We start from the raw sequence: 18,184 nt of genomic DNA on the forward strand, positions 1-18,184 counted from the left end.
CACCTGCCAGTAGCCTTTGCACAAGTCCAAAGTGGTGATATACTGGGCAGCCCCAATCTTCTCCAGTAAATCCTCAATTCGCGGCATGGGGTACGCATCAAACTCGGAGATGGCATTTAGCTTTCGAAAGTCGATGCAGATGCGTAAAGAGCCATCCTTTTTGAAGATAATGACCACCGGGCTGCACCATTCGGAGCAGGACGGCTCGATCACTCCAAGCTCCAGCATCTTCTCCACCTCCTGTCGCAGCTTCTCCACCAAGTGTTGCGGAACCCGATAGGGCCGTTGCCGGATGGGCTGTCCCTCTTTTAGCCGGATCACGTGTTCAACCAAGGTAGTCCGACCTGGGTTAACGGAACACAGCGAAGGCGTCTCCTGCAGAATTTTCAGTAGCTCCGCAGCCTGCTGTGAGGTCAGATGAGTCAATACCGGAGACCTTGGATCCGTAGCCTGCTCAGGTTCACTCTGTCCTCCTCCGTGCACCACCCTGGCCATCAGTGCCTCCCTCGGAGCCGGACGGGGCTGCTCCACCCATTCCTTCAGGAGGTTCACATGGTAGGTTTGTTTCGGTTTCTTTTTTCCCGGATGATGGATCTCATACGTCACTGGTCCCATTCGGCGAAGCACGATATAGGGCCCTTGCCATTTCGCCAGCAGTTTACTGTTGGAAGAAGGGAGAAGTAACAGCACCTTTTGTCCGGGCTGAAACTCACGTTGCCGGGCCTGTTGGTCATACCAGATCTTCTGGCTTCGTTGAGCATCCCGCAGATTGGCTTCGGCCTCGGCCTGGTACCGCTCCAACCGCTCTCTCATCTCCAACACAAACTGCACCACCCCTTTCTCATTTGGAGCCACGGTCGAAGACTCCCACCCCTTTCGAACGAGATCAAGCGGCCCCTGTACCTCCCACCCATAGAGTAACTCAAAGGGGGAGAACCCCGTGGACGCCTGTGGAACCTCTCTATACGCGAACAAAAGAAAGGGTAACCACTGGTCCCAATCTTTTCCCGTGTCTGACACAAACTTCTGTAACATCCGTTTGAGAGTCTGATTAAACCTCTCCACCAACCCATCTGTCTGTGGATGGTACGGTGACGTCTTGATGGCCGAAACGCCTAACTGAGTGTGGAAGAGCTGCATTAACTTCGACGTAAAGTTAGTCCCTTGGTCGGTCAAAATCTCATCAGGTATCCCCACCCGAGAAAACAACTGTATCAGTGCGCGCAGAACATTAGGGGCTGTGATCGCTCGCAACGGAAACGCCTCTGGGAAACGGGTCGCGTAATCACACACCACCAATATGTACTGATAACCCCGACCACTTTTTACTAACGGACCCACAATGTCCATAGCTACCCTACGGAAGGGGATAGAGATGACCGGCAAGGGTTGTAGCAGAGCCCGATCCGATTTGCGCGCTGGGCAAGTTTTCTGACACACAGGGCATGCACGACAGTACTTCTGTACATCCGTATACATTGACGGCCAAAAGAAACGCGTACTAACCCGTAAATAGGTTTTTTGGCGACCCAAATGGCCTGCCCAGGGGAGGGTATGAGCTAAATGCAGAATGAGAGGTCTACAACTAGCAGGGATCACAAGCCGCTGGTGGTCCCCATCAACTGCATACAACACATTTTTCTCAACCACAAACTTCTCTTTTCCTCCCCATTTCCCTGTTCCCCCTTCAGGCACATTAGCAAACAACACTTCCAACGTCTCATCCTCCCTTTGCAACACAGAAATATTTTCAGGTACATCCCATTTCATGTTCTTATTGCCCGGTCCCTGGGACCATAGCTGCTTCTCAAAGCGGCGTTGGCGACGAGATTTTCTCGGCCCTTTCGTGCCACCCTCGCACAGACTACTGTCCAAGTCTGGCAGGGGTTGGCATCCCGCCTTCGCCTGGGCCCTAGTGACCACTGGGCCTAACACCTTCATTTGAACATTCCCCGTTTCCCTCCCTTTTGTCTCTGTGTCCCGCTCTTCTTTTTCTTGCAACAAATCCATAAGCACAGGCACATCCATCCCCAGAATAACCTCTACCGGCAAATTCTGTACCACCCCAACAGACAATAAATATGGCTGGTCATTAATAGTCACTGTTATTTCCACCTTTGGGTAGGGATGTTTGTCACCATGCACACATAACACTCTTCTTGTCGACTATAGTCCACACAGTTCACTGGTACCAAGCTTTGCGTAATTAATGACATAAAACTACCAGTGTCCAGCAAAGCAGTAACCTGCTGCCCATTTACCCTTACAGTTTTATAGCGTTGCCCCTCAGCTGGCTGGACCTTTGTTGGTTCCGCCTCCAGCCGAGGTGCATAGCAGGCCCCAGTGACTTTGGCCTTCCGGATGGGGCACACCGAGGCTTTATGGCCTGGCTGCTGGCAGTAATAACAAAGAAAGTCCTTACCCGCTCCTCGTAGAGTGGATACCTTGGGGGCCCCGGATGGCTCGGGGTTACTCTCCCGCTTCGGCAGACCCGCGGATTGCGGGGACGATCGCTGTGGCGTCCCAGCTGAGCGGACCGGGGCCGCTCCTCTCCGCGCATTGAAATACTGCGTCACCAACTTGGCTGCGGCCAGTCCGTCCGCGGGCTCATGCTCCCTCACCCAGGTCCTCACCTCCCCTGGAAGAACTCGAATTAGCTGCTCCAAAATAATCGCTTCTCCCATCTCGTCCTTCGTATGCTGCTCTGGTCGAAGCCAGCGCCGGTACAGTCCTTTCAGCCGGTAGTACGTCTCGGTGGGGCTCTCCCCAGGTGGAATAATATTAGAGCGAAACCGCTGCCGATACGTCTCCGGGGAAATGTCAAATTTAACTAACAAGGCAGCTTTTAAATCCTCATAACAGTGGGCTCTTTCTTCATCCATTGCGGTATAGGCCTCCAACGCCTTCCCCGCTAGCAACGGAACTAGCCGACAGGCCCATTCATTCTCCGGCCATCTCCAGGTTCTGGCCACCCGCTCAAAGCGCAACAAATAGTTCTCAATATCTTCCCCCATCTGGTACGGTGGAATCTTTGGCCCCTCCGATCGCCTCCACTCTCCGCCCGTCTGGTCGAGGCTGCTTGTCGTTGCCAGGGACTGGCGAGCCGGTTCCTCCAGTAACGACGGCCGGTATTCTCGCTGCCGGGCCGGGGTAGGCAGCACCATCCTGGGGCTACTCGCTGTTACCGTGCTCGGTGTAGCCGTAGCGGCCGTAGTGCTAGCTCCCGCTAACACTTGCCCTGAGCTCTGCTGACTAGCTGAATCCGCCGGCAACAGCGCATTAGGAGAGGGAACGGTCCTCAGCCCCCTGAGTTCTGCCAATAACACCGTCTCTCTCCTTTGCTGTCCCGCCAGGAAGTCCCTCATCATCGCAATCAGTTCTCCATCACGTGCTGCGGTCGAGGTTGTAGGCAACTCCGGACCAATCCTGCCGGAAATCTCCTCCTCCTCTGCTGAAGAAGACGACGCCGGCACTGTGTCCCACGCCAGCTCCTCTGCTGTCTTCTCCCCCGGAAGCTCATGCTGCTGGGACCGCAGCCCTGTGCGCTTCGCTGGGAGGCGCGTTTTCCTCTTCCGACTAGCCATCCCACTCCTGACACCATATGTCACGGGGTCCCCTTCCAGACCTCTCCCGGACAAACACAGGCGTAGTCGGTAAGGTATTAGTGTGGATACTTTATTTGAAACGGCCTCCCCAGTGCATAAAAAGATGGTTGCAAAGACATAAAACTGAGATCCGCGCTACACAGCCTGTATGTTACAACACACTCCCCTTCATATCCGGCTCGCCGTCTCTTATATCCCGTAACCCCTCCCCCTTGGCGTCACCACCAATTCTTTATTCTAACTTTAATCCCCGTCTCCCTCCCCCAGAATTTCTTTTTCATTATACACTCACAAAACATATACATTGATACAGGCTCTCAACTATTTCCCGGAAGTCTACCCGACTTCATATACACCTTAACGGCCCACGTAATGAGGCCATTCTCATGACGGTCCAGACACACGTGAACTCATTATTTAAACCCCACACCCCCATACCATCGGCTTGCGTCACCCTGCACGATTGGCGATCCCCCCGCACGTCTCCCCGACCGACGCCCTTAACAAGTAAGTGGGAACCAAAATCTAGCCACCCCCGATGTGGCTCACAACTTGCTCCTCACCCCTTTTTACTCTACTCGGTCGTCAGAAAGATACACTGCCCCGGGTGCCAAATCGAACTAATGGTGGCGATCTAATGGTGGCGGTGCCATACTCAGCGGACTCTGCCTTGAGACGGGTCACTCCGTCACAATGAGATAAAGGAGAACACCAGCCTAATACCTGCAGGCCTGACAGCAGGAAATGTATCACTCCTGTAACACCTGTAACATTCAGCCATCGCCTCATTGTTCTGACACACACAACAAAACTATTGACTACACTACACACTAACTACAAAAGATTTGCGCTAAACGTCTCAAATCTCTCACATCTCAAAACACAGCTGTCACTCCTAAAACTTCCCCCCGTTTCTTAACCCTTTAAGACCTACCGTAGAACCAAGTCCACCAGAGCTTACTTTATATTTTTACATGCTGTAGTGCCATTTTTGGGAGCATTTCAAGTTGCTATACATCAATACAACTGTTATAGCCCATATTTTAATAATATGTATGCATTAAGTCCACAGTAACTACATTAATTGCAAAAATGTGCAATAAACTACAAAAAAATTGAAAATCGTTTTTGTTTTTTTTACATATATTTCTACTCGGAGAAATTTAAGAGGCTTACCCCTCAAAACTTTAAATACAAAAAAGTTGCAAAAAAAAAAGTTTACAACAACAGGAAATTTATTTTGAGTGTCTTCATAGTTTTATTTTTGAGATACAGCAATTTTTATATACTGTAGGAAAAATGAAAAACAATCATATGATGCAAATTTGCAAAGAAAACAGCATGTGCATCAAAATAAACTATTTCCAGCAGTGCAATTCGAGTTGTAAGCCTCCCAGAAACTATTCAGAAAAGCATAAAGTCAAACATGACTTATAAAAATACCAGTATAGGCTTTTAAGGCCTACAAGTAAAAAATTACATTTTCTGCGAAAATGACATCACTTCCGGTTTCGGACAGGAAATGGCAGACATGTGATCGTTAGCGCTGACCTCTGTTTCAATGTGGGAAGTGTTACAAATAACTGATCGGATCGGCAAATTGTGTTTAAGTGTACAACTTACATCTTATGTAAGTAAAGAAAAAATTACTGCGCTAGCTTACGCAGCTCCGGTTCTACAGGGATTTAAAAATAATTATGCAAACAGAGAGTGCCCACTCTGACCGGCTTTAAAGGGCTAACAACTAAATGCCATCATTTTGTGATTGGTCGACATGGTACATTTTTCGACCAATAGGAAAGGTGGGAGTGTTTTTGGTTTTGTTTTTGCTGACAGGCAGAGAGCGCTTTTGAGCATTTTCCTTATAAAACGCAGTTTTTACCGTTTCTTCCCGCAGTAAATATAAACAATGATAGTATTCAGGAAGAAAACCAAACATTGCATATATTTTTATCATAACTCAGATTTTACGTGGCCTATCAACACAATTTAAAAACTGGTATAAAGTCCACACTTTTTCCATCAATTGTTCCGTCTGTCCTGCTCACATCTCCAGTGGTTGTACATGTTGCCATTAACGTGGCTTCACTCCACATCAGCCACGCCGCTTTGCTAGCTAAAACACCGGTGTCGGCACATAAGGACGCTGTCATAGCCTGTCAACGACGTTGATTAGCTGCGTATATACGAATGTGAATCGCATCACTGGCTGAGCAGCCAATCACTTACTAACACTGCAAAACAGAATTGTTAAAGTTTTGATTTCAATTTAGGTTAGATTTTTTTCTGCGCAACACAGATTTTCTGTGCGCAGAGACCGTGCCAGCAGTGCGCAATTGTGCACGCGCGCAGCTTAGAGGGAACATTGAATATGGCCAATATTAAAGTTATTTTTATAATAATCATTATTAGTTATTACAGCAGTGAACTTGAACTCTGTGTCAAATACTGAGCTTCATTCAAGATTCAAGTTTCAGTTATTTATATTTCCTATCACCTTAAAAAATCAAAGTGTCTTTGACAGTGTATATATAGATGTATTATATATAAGAGACAAATATTGTTCTTTTAATATGTTGGTATTACTAAATCTGTCTGAATGCTTATATATATATTTTAAAAAAAAATTCCCCACTTACCCCTGTGGGCGGTCAATCCTTCAAGCTCGGGTCCTCTGCCGGAGGCCTGGGAGCTTGGGGCTCCTGCGCAATATCTTAGCTGTTCCTAGGACTGCGCTCTTCTGGACAGAGATCTCCGCTGTTGTTCCCGGGATCTGCTGGAGCCACTCGCCTAGCTTGGGAGTCACCGCACCTAGTGCTCCGATTACCACTGGGACCACCGTCACCTTCACCCTCCACATCTTCTCGAGCTCTTCTCTGAGCCCTTGGTATTTCTCGAGCTTCTCGTGTTCCTTCTTCCTGATGTTGCTGTCATTCGGAACCGCTACATCGATCACTACGGCCGTCTTCTCATGTTTGTCTACCACCACTATGGTTAGCCACCGCCATTTTGTCCGTCTGTATCTGGAAGTCCCACAGGATCTTAGCTCGGTCATTCTCCATCACCCTTGGGGGCATCTCCCATTTTGACCCCGGAACTTCCAGGTTATACTCGGCACAGATGTTTCTGTATACTATGCCGGCCACTTGGTTATGGCGTTCCATGTACGCCTTGCCTGCTAGCATCTTGCACCCTGCTGTTATGTGCTGGATTGTCTCAGGGGCATCTTTACACAGCCTGCACCTGGGGTCTTGCCTGGTGTGATAGACCCCAGCCTCTATGGATCTTGTACTCAGAGCTTGTTCTTGTGCTGCCATGATTAGTGCCTCTGTGCTGTCTTTCAGTCCAGCGTTGTCCAGCCACTGGTAGGATTTCTGGATATCAGCCACCTCCTCTATCTGCCGGTGGTACATACCGTGCAGGGGCCTGTCCTTCCATGATGGTTCCTCGCCTTCCCCCACTTTTATATGTGCGTGTGTATATATATATGTGTGTGTGTGTATGTATATATGTATATATATATGTACATATATATATATATATATATGTACATATATACATGTATATATATATATATATATATATACATGAAAAAAAAACACCCAGCGCGCCCCTGCGGGCGGTTTATCCTTCAAGCTCGGGTCCTCTACCAGAGGCCTGGGAGCTTGAGGGTCCTGCGCAGTATCTTAGCTGTTCCCAGGACTGCGCTCTTCTGGACAGAGATCTCCGATGTTATTCCCGGGATCTGCTGGAGCCACTCGCCTAGCTTGGGAGTCACCGCACCTAGTGCTCCGATTACCACGGGGACCACCGTTACCTTCACCCTCCACATCCTCTCGAGCTCTTCTCTGAGCCCTTGGTATTTCTCCAGCTTCTCGTGTTCCTTCTTCCTGATATTGCTGTCATTCGGAAGCGCTACATCGATCACTACGGCCGTCTTCTTCTGTTTGTCTACCACCACTATGTCCGGTTGGTTAGCCACCACCATTTTGTCCGTCTGTATCTGGAAGTCCCACAGGATCTTAGCTCGGTCATTCTCCACCACCCTTGGGGGCATCTCCCATTTTGACCTCGGGACTTCTAGGTTATACTCGGCACAGATGTTCCTGTACACTATGCCGGCCACTTGGTTATGGCGTTCCATGTATGCCTTGCCTGCTAGCATCTTGCACCCTGCTGTTATGTGCTGGATTGTCTCTGGGGCATCTTTACACAGCCTGCACCTGGGGTCTTGCCTGGTGTGATAGACCCCAGCCTCTATGGATCTTGTACTCAGAGCTTGTTCTTGTGCTGCCATGATTAGTGCCTCTGTGCTGTCTTTCAGTCCAGCTTTGTCCAGCCACTGGTAGGATTTCTGGATATCAGCCACCTCCTCTATCTGCCGGTGGTACATACCGTGCAGGGGCCTGTCCTTCCATGATGGTTCCTCGTCTCCCTCCTCTTTCTTGGGTTTCTGCTGCCTGAGGTATTCACTGAGCACTCGGTCAGTTGGGGCCATCTTCCCAATGTATTCTTGGATGTTCCTTGTCTCATCCTGGACTGTGGTGCTGACACTCACCAGTCCCCGGCCCCCTTCCTTCCGCTTAGCGTACAGCCTCAGGGTGCTGGACTTGGGGTGAAACCCTCCATGCATGGTAAGGAGCTTTCTTGTCTTTATGTCAGTGGCTTCTATCTCCTCCTTTGGCCAGCCTATTACCCCAGCAGGGTACCTGATCACGGGCAGGGCGTACGTGTTGATGGCCCGGATCTTGTTCTTACCATTCAGCTGACTCCTCAGGACTTGCCTGACCCTCTGCAGGTACTTGGTGGTTGCAGCCTTTCTAGCGGCCTCTTCATGGTTCCCATTCGCCTGTGGGATCCCCAGGTACTTGTAACTGTCCTCTATGTCTGCAATGTTGCCTTCTGGTAGTTCAATCCCCTCAGTTCTGACTACCTTCCCTCTCTTTGTTACCATCCGACTACACTTCTCCAGTCCGAACGACATTCCAATGTCATTGCTGTATAGCCTGGTAGTGTGGATCAGTGAATCGATGTCTCGTTCACTCTTGGCATACAGCTTGATGTCATCCATGTACAGGAGGTGGCTGACAACTGCTCCGTTCCGTAGTCGGTATCCGTAGCCAGTCTTGTTAATGATCTCACTGAGGGGGTTCAGGCCTATGCAGAACAGCAGTGGGGACAGAGCATCTCCTTGGTAGATCCCGCACTTGATGGTAACTTGTGCTATGGGCTTGGAGTTGGCCTATATATATATATACATATATATATATATATATATATATATATATATATATACACATGTATATATATATATATATATATATATGTATGTACATATATATATTCTGGGATATGTTGGGCCACAAAGGATACACTGATCCATCGTTCAAATCCGGGGAAATAAAGGACATATTTGTCGGTCACATCTTGAGCAGCCTTCGAATTGGGACAGCCTTCGTCGCATCGCTGTGACATAATCGGCCTTAAAATGCAGCCTTTAAGGCTGCAGACCCTGAATTGGGATACAGCCTATATATGCACAGAGGTAAACAAGGAAATGGCAGACAGGCAGGGAACACATCTGACACTAATCAGATGAGACGAGACTGGGAGGAAGCAAAACAGAATACACTGACATAGGACATGGACTTTCAAAGTAAAACAGGAAACACACAACAGACCTGAAACGTGGGACAGAAAGGCACAGAATAGAGGCTGTATCCCAATTCAGGGTCTGCAGCCTTAAAGTACGCAGCCTTAACGGTCCTCAAGGGTCACGTACTCAAAGACTGCTAAGGCCGGAAGTGCGAGGCTTGTGAAATGAGACGGTCTAGCCTCCGTCACGCTGCCCAGGTTGCCTAGCAACCATGATACTAACAGCTGGAAACGTTTCATACAGCTTTGTTTGACAGAAATGAAGGAGAAAATCTTTTGTTCATTTGTTTGTGTGTTTCTACATGTAGAAACACACAAACAAATGAACAAAAGATTTTCACCTTCATTTCTGTCAAACAAAGCTTTGATCATTCTCTGTAAGATTAAGGTCAGCTATTGAACGGCGTATATTTTAAAGTAAAGGCTTTAAAACCAAGTTAGTACAAACGTCACTAATGTCACATAACTTTGCCGACATGTGGCCAACAGTAATGTTTTAATGTTCTTCGTTATTAAACATTTGCACATAAATAAGTGACATAATATTCAGTACTCACTTAAAGTTTACTCTTCAGTCGCCCCTCATCCGCCGTTTTTTTTTTCGGCAAAATTATCCACACCCACCGCCGCGCTATGCATTCTGGGATATGTTGGGCCACGAAGTCTACACCGCCACATCCTTAAAATTCAGGGAAATGAAGGACTGATTTGAGGGCCGCATTTCGAGCAGCCTTCGAATTGAGACAGCCTTCGTCGCGTCGCTGTGACGTAATCGGCCTTAAAATGCGGCCTTTAAGGCTGCAGACCCTGAATTGGGATACAGCCTAGACATAACACGGAACACAGGGGAGGCACATAAACAAAACCTAATGTGGCTAGTAATCATGATATACTAATGAACTAGGGTGCTAGAAATACTGAAAACCAAAATCAAGAGACTAGCAGTAAAAATATGATGAAATCAAAGATCAAACAATAGTACAAACTCAAAACACGGACCGTGGCACATCCACAGTTACTGCAGTAGCTGCAGGTATTCAGGAGAGCATGAGAACAGGAACATTCAGACCGTTTTGCTTTGTATCTAAAAAACATTTCCCTAAGTTTTAATCAAGCATATTTTATGAGTGCATTTGCAAAAGTTACAAATAAACACATTCTCTCAGAGATTTCAAAACTGCTTTTCTCTTTCTTATAGGCTCCTCAATGGACTAAACGGGGTAAAGATAGAGAATCAAGGGAAACAGTCTATGCTTATCTTTTTCAATGTCTCAGAAGAAGACTATGGGAACTACACTTGTGTTGCTATGAACACCATGGGAATCACTAATGCCAGTATAATACTCTATGGTAAGAAAAAATATGTTTCTGTTATGTTGTTCACTTCAGTGAATTAAAGAAAAAAGAAAAAAGTTTTGTTTTTGTCAGCGACCACTTTTTCCATATTAGCAGCTACACATAAAAAAGCCATTCTGAAAGTCACCCACTGTATGTTATTCATTGAATTACCTTTTATTTCCACCGATTGCCAGTTTCCATGGTAATTCCAGCACCAAACCGCATGAACATTTAACTTCTAACTAATGATAGTCAATACTAGAGCACTGATCTGAATAACCCTTATGATGAATCACATTTTGCATTATTCTCTTGCAGGTCCTGGTGCAATGCATGACGTGAACGGGGCTGCTGCGCTATCACATTGCTTTGTATGCCTCCTGCTTACTATAACCTCAGTCTACCTTCTCAAGTTCTAATGTGAAATGCTACCACCTTGGAGCTTCTCTCAGAATTGAAAACCAAGAACAGACTTTTAGTCCAGTAAGAAGAATGGAAACCCAAGATTGCCAGTGGTCCACCCTATTTTTTTTCTTTTTCTCTGTTGTTTTTCTTTCCTTTTTCTGGCTTTGCATCAGAGTCTGTTCTCTGTTGGCTTGTCAAGAGTGAGAAGCATCAACCTGCAGAAGCAAAGATTTTAAATAATGCACTAATTTGATGATGGTAGAACTTCTGAGTTCGTGTCTCCCCCAACCTTTTTATATGTGAACATGGAAAAAAAAATACATGTAACTGTTGATAGTTGACTGTTTATTGCCCAATTCTGAAGTGTACATTCAGATTATTATTATTATTATTATTATCGTGTCATGTCCTGTTCAATATCTGTACAATAACATTAAGCTTTTTTAGGTAAATGATAAAAAGGGAAAAATGCAATGTGATTGTTGAATTTTACTGTATTTTTACAGTTGTATGCAAAACAGAATAACTGATACTTCATTATAAACAGTTCAGAACAATAAATTATACACCATGATTTCTCAGGCAAAGTCCTACACATAGTGCATCCAAATTTATATTTTCATTGTAGTGTGTGTAAAAATTGTACAAATGTGTACAGACAATACCTGCACTGTTGTTTATCAAAATGCATATGCTTATCCAATGGCATTTTTGAACTACCCAATAAGAGTGCCATAGCAGCTTCATGACATATTCATACTAACACACTGAAAGCTGATTTTCAGACTCACTTTAGTGAAGTATGATTTAGGAGTGAGAAATTGGTTGTTGTGCTGCTTTGTTCTCTGCAGACAGAAACAGAAAAACCCAGAGTTCAGTGTGCTGATGGCATCATTAGAGTGTCCAACCTGATTCACAAAGTGCTGTGGCTAATTTGAAAAGCTGCACTCGTTACATGATATTAACCCACCTTCCACACTGTTTTTATGATCATTATTATTTAATTTTCTAAAGTTATGGTTAAAATACGGTGGCCCTGAGAGGCCAAACGGACTGCAACTTCAGAAAACACTTGCAAAAAGAAAAATGCTGCAAAAAGAAAAAAGCTGCAAAAGCACACACAACACAATGGAAATGTTTCTGGGGAGACAATAACCGGTACGCAGCCTTAACGGTCCTCAAGGGCCGCGTACTCAAAGACTGCTGAGGCCGGAAGTGCGAGGCTTGTAGGCTCGTGAAATGGGACAGTCTAGCCTCCGTCGCACTGCCCAGGTTGCCTAGCAACCATGATACTAACAGCTGGAAATGTTTCATACAGCTTTGTTTGACAGAAATGAAGGAGAACATATTTTGTACATTTGTTTCTACATGAGCTTTGTGTGATTTGATAAGTATCTGAGGCTGAGACCACAGGACTGTAAAACATGATTTTTGGGCTTCATTTCTGTACTGAACAGTCATTTAAGATTAGCTAGTAAATAACAATTAGCTAATGTTGTTCATGAGACTAAAGTCATCTCACTTTGGTAATGTAAATATAATATGGCCAATATTATATTAATCGTTATTAGTTATTACAGCAGTGAACATGAACTCTGTGCCAAACACTGAGCTTCAGTAAAGATTCAAGTTGCATTTATTTATATTTCCTGTCACCTTAAATCTTCACTTAAAGACAAGTATCTTTGACAGTGTATCTATAGATGTATTATATATAAGAGACAAATATTGTTCTTTTAATATGTTAGCATTACTAAATTTGGCTCAATGCTTATATATGTGTGGAAAAAGCAAATGTACGAGCTGTGATAACTGTTTCTGATAGAATGAAGGGTAGGCTGATATATTAAATATTTCTTTATTGGGTGAGAAAATCAGACCATGTCATAACTGCTTTAAGTCATACAGAATAGATATCAGCGCCTTAAACAGGCTGAATATGATGTAACACTATAGATCAACTTAGAATATATAAAGCATATAAACAATTACAGCAATATGATGCAACAAACACAGCAGTACTACTAATCCAAAATACTCAAAGCTTCATAGAACTGAAACAAACATTTATTTTTAGCTCCATTCTGCTGCTGACACATACTTTAGGTTTCTGAACATTAAACTTGTTGCTGCCTTTCATAGTGTGTAACCTGAAGGCCCTGAGTACTTTCTCCCACACTGAAAACACTGGAATGATAAAATTATTTGAAAATTACCTAATAAAACTGATTCAGGACAGACAATTAGTTATAACTTTCCTAGCAGTCCTTCACAAACAGGGAACAGTGTCTATTTTCTCCATCTGTCAGCTGCTGCTGGATCTTCCTCCTCCTCTTCCTCACACACTGCTGAGTTTGTCCTGTTGGATCATCAGGGGTGCAAAGCCTCACAGATGATGTGCAGCAGTGGGTCCCTCAGTCTGTCCTCACCCTGGACACTTGCAGTTGTCACACATGGAAATCAAATGTGTGATAAGCTGCAGTAGTCAAACACAAGTGTAACTTATAAATACATGTTCATACTTTTATTACACAATCAGAGAGAAAGAAAAAGAGAGAGAGTGCAGGACAGACGGACAGGTGACAGTCTCAGGTGTATACACTGCTACAAAAAAAGCACAAGAGAAGGAGGATTTAGTGTTTGTGTTATTACAAGTGCTAAACAAGAAGAGTTCCCAGATGGTACAGTGGACACATGTGTGACTCCTGTGATTAAAGCATCTTTCTTTCAGCGTAACGAGTGAACCGTCAGCTCGTTCAAACACACATTAAAGTCCGTGCCGTGATATTCAGGACTGCAAACCAAGCAGCATTCACTGACTTTCAGCTTGTTGTGTTTGTGGATATATGACTGACTTTAATTATCCACAAAATCATTAGATTCTCTGTAAGATTAAGGTCAACTATCGAACGGCGTATAAAGTAAAAGCTTTAAAACAAAGTAAACGCTGAAAGTACAAACATCGCTAATGTCACATAACTTTGCCGGCATGTGGCCAACAGTAATGTTTTAATGTTCTTCGTTATTAAACATTTGCACATAAATAAGTGACATAATATTCAGAACATACTTTTGAAAGTTTACTCTTTGGCCGCTCCGCTTCCATTTCTTTCAAGTGTCTCCCAGTCCCAGTGTACTTGTTAGCATGTTTTGGTTCGTGCAACTGGTCCGTCCGGTTATTGTCTCCCCAGAAACATTTCCGTTGTGTTGTGTGTGCTTTTGCAGCGTTTTTCTTTTTGCAGCATTTTCCTTTTTGCAGCATTTTTCTTTTTGCAAGTGTTTTCTGAAGTTGCAGTCTGTTTGGCCTCTCAGGGCCACCGTATTAAAAGCTTCAGATTATATAAAATAATTTAATAGTAAGATATTTAAAAGATGCAGGTAGCCATTATACCATTTTAGTCCCCCTTATTTTTTTTAGTCGCAAGAATCAAATAAAAATGTCACTGAGACCTTTTGTTTTCTCACTACACCAACAAGAGGTTCAATCTGGCTTCCGATTCAAAATAATACTCTACAAAAAATATGTATTTAAGAGCCATTTTAAATAATTAAACCGCCTTTTAAATGCTTCTGCAATGTTTGTCACTTTTAGCTATGCATAATATAATCACATTCAGAAAAACAAGATAGTGAGTGTGAGAAAACATTGGCAGTGTTAGCACTAGCAGCATTCGTTGTAGTGCTGCTAGTGCTAGCAAATATTGTATTACATGTCTTTACTGACAGGGTAATAACTTTTTATATCAGACCTGGCTGGCTCTTGCACGGTTCTTGGGCTGCTTATTCAGTCCATTGGTTGTCTCTGACCTCCCCACATGAGGCTAATACAAAATTAGCATTCAAACGTAAAGAAGGATACATCATGCTTTTGTGAATTTTGTGGGAAATCACAAAGCTGGACTCTACTGCACTATCCAGCTTGGTAAAAATTGTTTTTGCTTTTGCAGCTTTGCTAGAAAGGTTTCCAGTGTCTATCCCTGCTCTGCATCGGTACAGCTTTGCTGTAAATCCACTCTACATAGAATGTAGCGTTTTAACAAAACATGTACAGAAAGTATTTATTTGAATTCAGGAATACAACAACCTGACTGATGCAACACAGGAATGGACACTGCTGTGAAAGCAACAAGTTTCAGAGGGATGGAGCAGTCAAGGCCATGTTTGTCATCTTCCACAAAATCGCAAAATACATAAAATCATTCTCTGATGGGGAGTTTATCATAGTGTTTGCTGATATGCCCTGAGAAAAATTAAGGATTTGTGAATGTGCCCCTCTCCAAGTGAATCCCAAAAGATAGATTAACCACATTATAGCAAAATCAGGATCTTCATTTGAAAAACAAAGCAGATATTGGACAAGACTCTGGCCAACAACTGTGATGTCCACAAGACAACCAAGTTCCTCTTCTTTATACACAGAATAACAAAACTGTGTCAGATTGCAGAGCAGCTGGCAGCAATGCTGCTGCTGAAAACTGATGGCCGTCCAAATCTGACAGGAAGAAATGACTTTTGACAACGGACTGACATGAACCCAGAACTGAAACTGGTATTTGTGCACTGTATCATTCACCAAGAGGTGTTGTGCAAGCCAATGCTAAAAAATTAACCATGTTGTTGATGTAACTAAAATAGTTAACTTCATCAGGGTGAAAAGCAATGAATCACGGACTTTAAGTCAGTATCACTGCTGTTTTTTTATTCTGCTCACAAAAACGAGAACTTTCCACACATACAAAGATATTCTCACATAATGCTGGTTTTCTTTTGCATGTGAACAAACATTATTTGTGATAAAGTTTAACAAAACTAGACATGGATAATCTGTCTGCTATCCTTTGCATTTCCATCTCATTTCAAAGCTGACACCAGTGCACCCGTTAAAGCCAATAATAAACTAAATTTGTCTCATAAAACAAGAAAAAAGACCTAAATAACTGCAAAAAACAACAACAAACAAATTAGCAACAGTACCTTGTTAAAAAATGCACATTTTGTTCCAAATTGCTTTTGGTAATGTTGAATAGTTTTACATTTGGGTTCAGTTCATTGGTGCGCAGCCCATCACAGCAGTCATAAATTCTCATGTGGCTGGTTGGGAAAATGAATTGTCCTCCCCTGTTCTATATCAAAGTTACATACATACAGTGTTATTTAGATATTTACATTACACTGTTTCTCATATTTATTGTGAAATATTGAAAAGCTGGATAAAATTCTTTTTAAAAATTGAAAGAACTTTTTTGTGCTTATCAGCCCACTGATCATGTAACACAAAAAGTCAGCTTGAATGAATGGTCTGTGTAGCTGCTATGAAGCTTTCTTCAGGTGTTGTGAATGTGTGCTTTTAACCTGGTTTGCCCTGAGATTAATGGCAGATGCTGATCTCAAGACTGCAGGAGTAATGATGTGATCTGTGGTTGGTGTATAAAAAGAGTTTTCTGTCAATTTCTGACAGAAAGTATACTTAGAGCACAAGTGACTGCTAATGTGACTTTTTTTTTTAATGATCAAGTTCACTCCTGTGATAACCTATGAGTAACAAATGTGTTGATGACAAAGGGAAGAGATTCTGTATGTGGGAATGCTCTTTTTTTGTCACGTTCTGTGCTTGTGATGATGGTGAAACAGTCAGCTCTCACATGATGTGATTTTCCCTTTTTAGGGGTTTGCAAAAAAAACCAAAACAAAACAACGACAAAAAAAAAAAAAAAAAACAAAACACGGACAAGTGAGATACAGATGCCTGCAAAATTACAGTTTAGGGGTTGCTGTCACAATTTCTAACCTAGTTAGAACATGACCATGATAAATATTGATGTCAGTAAGCTTGAACCAGTTTGTTTAAAATCATTATTAAAAGATAACTAAAACAGGAGTCTACTTAAGATGTATTTTTGCATGACACAATGAAAACAGCACAGATTTGTTTTGTTTGTGCACCACATTATCAATACACTTACAGAAACAGCCACTTAAAACGGCCACCTGATCAGTGACAGCACTTTGATGGATCTATAGTGGAATCCTGACCAATTGCCGGCTGATGGGTGGCCGTAATGATATCCCCCATCTGTGACTTGGATGGTGCAACCCTGAGCCGTAAGCGACATCTATGAAAAACAGTGGTAATGTCTTGAGTATCCACCAGGGGTAGCAGTGTGGAGGTGCATTCATTTACAGACTTGCTACACCATATATTTAAAACCTCTTCAGTTTGTTCAGGAATTCAGCCTTTCTGTCAAAGATTTATAGAGACATATGTTTGCAGCAAATAAAATACAGGTTGTGCATGCCAGACAAGCCAGACATATTGATTGATTGATTGACTGGTAATTTATTTCAACATGTGAACAATATACAAGTACATTTAGAAAAGAAAATAGTACATTTAGAATGGAAAATATAAGATATATATATATAAAGTGATGCTTGCATTCTATGATTATTACTAACTTGTGTTTCTGCCAGATATATCTGGCACTTTGTTCTAAATATTTCTGATGATGAACCACAACGCTCTGGGACCATGCTTAAAACTATTGGTAATTCTTACCATTTACAAATAAACTAACAGTTATAGCGGTAACGGTCACAGTCATGCCTGCTTACTCAAGTTGTCTGCCGCTAATCTTAATATATCATGTTTGCAAATAATTAAATACTGTGGTTCAAAAACTTTACTCTGGGGAAGGGACACTCTAAATCCAACATCTGGTACATGTCCCGCAAATCAGTGTCCAATCTGCAGTATTTATTTATTTAGTTATAGGTGAAAACACTCCACATGCTTACAGGTAGGAGAGAATTAACAGTTTTTAGTGTTGAACCTGGTCTTAATGTATTCCAGGAATCATTACCAGTTGTTCAGTATTTACGGAACAATTTTCTTAAAAGTATTCTATAACAGTTTTCCCAAACGTAATGACACAGTTACCTTACGAACCTAGCAGGGCCTGTCCTGAAATTCCCCTGGTGTAGGTGTGCTCTTTCTCTCCTTTTTCAACCCGGACACTTTTCGTTACTTTCTCTCCCCTGGACCTCTTTAGGGGACCATATCAAGTTAAAATGAGAGATTTTTGCTTTTCGTCTTAGTGCTTGTTGTTCAGCATCCGTGCATATCGTCACCTTTTAAAATATAGAGAAATTATGGGTCACTCAAGACAATATAAAACACACAC

The 18,184-nt window shown here is 43.3% G+C and overlaps 1 protein-coding gene across 2 annotated transcripts in view; it reads left to right on the forward strand.

The window, feature by feature from the left end:
* Positions 1-16,725, forward strand: part of opcml (opioid binding protein/cell adhesion molecule-like) — a 266,785-nt gene extending 250,060 nt beyond the window's left edge. For both annotated transcript variants that reach the window (XM_085469578.1, XM_085469580.1), the window contains exons 6-7: positions 10,459-10,610; positions 10,917-16,725. In XM_085469578.1, coding sequence (XP_085325704.1) covers positions 10,459-10,610; positions 10,917-11,017 — 253 coding nt within the window. In that variant the 3' untranslated portion in view covers positions 11,018-16,725. The remainder of the gene's footprint in view (positions 1-10,458; positions 10,611-10,916) is intronic.
* The last annotated feature ends 1,459 nt before the right edge of the window (positions 16,726-18,184 follow it).

This window comes from Copadichromis virginalis, linkage group LG10 (assembly GCF_057382275.1).
Source record: "Copadichromis virginalis isolate Kocher_CV1m ecotype Utaka linkage group LG10, C_Virginalis_male_GT1.1, whole genome shotgun sequence".
Lineage (NCBI taxonomy): Eukaryota > Metazoa > Chordata > Actinopteri > Cichliformes > Cichlidae > Copadichromis > Copadichromis virginalis.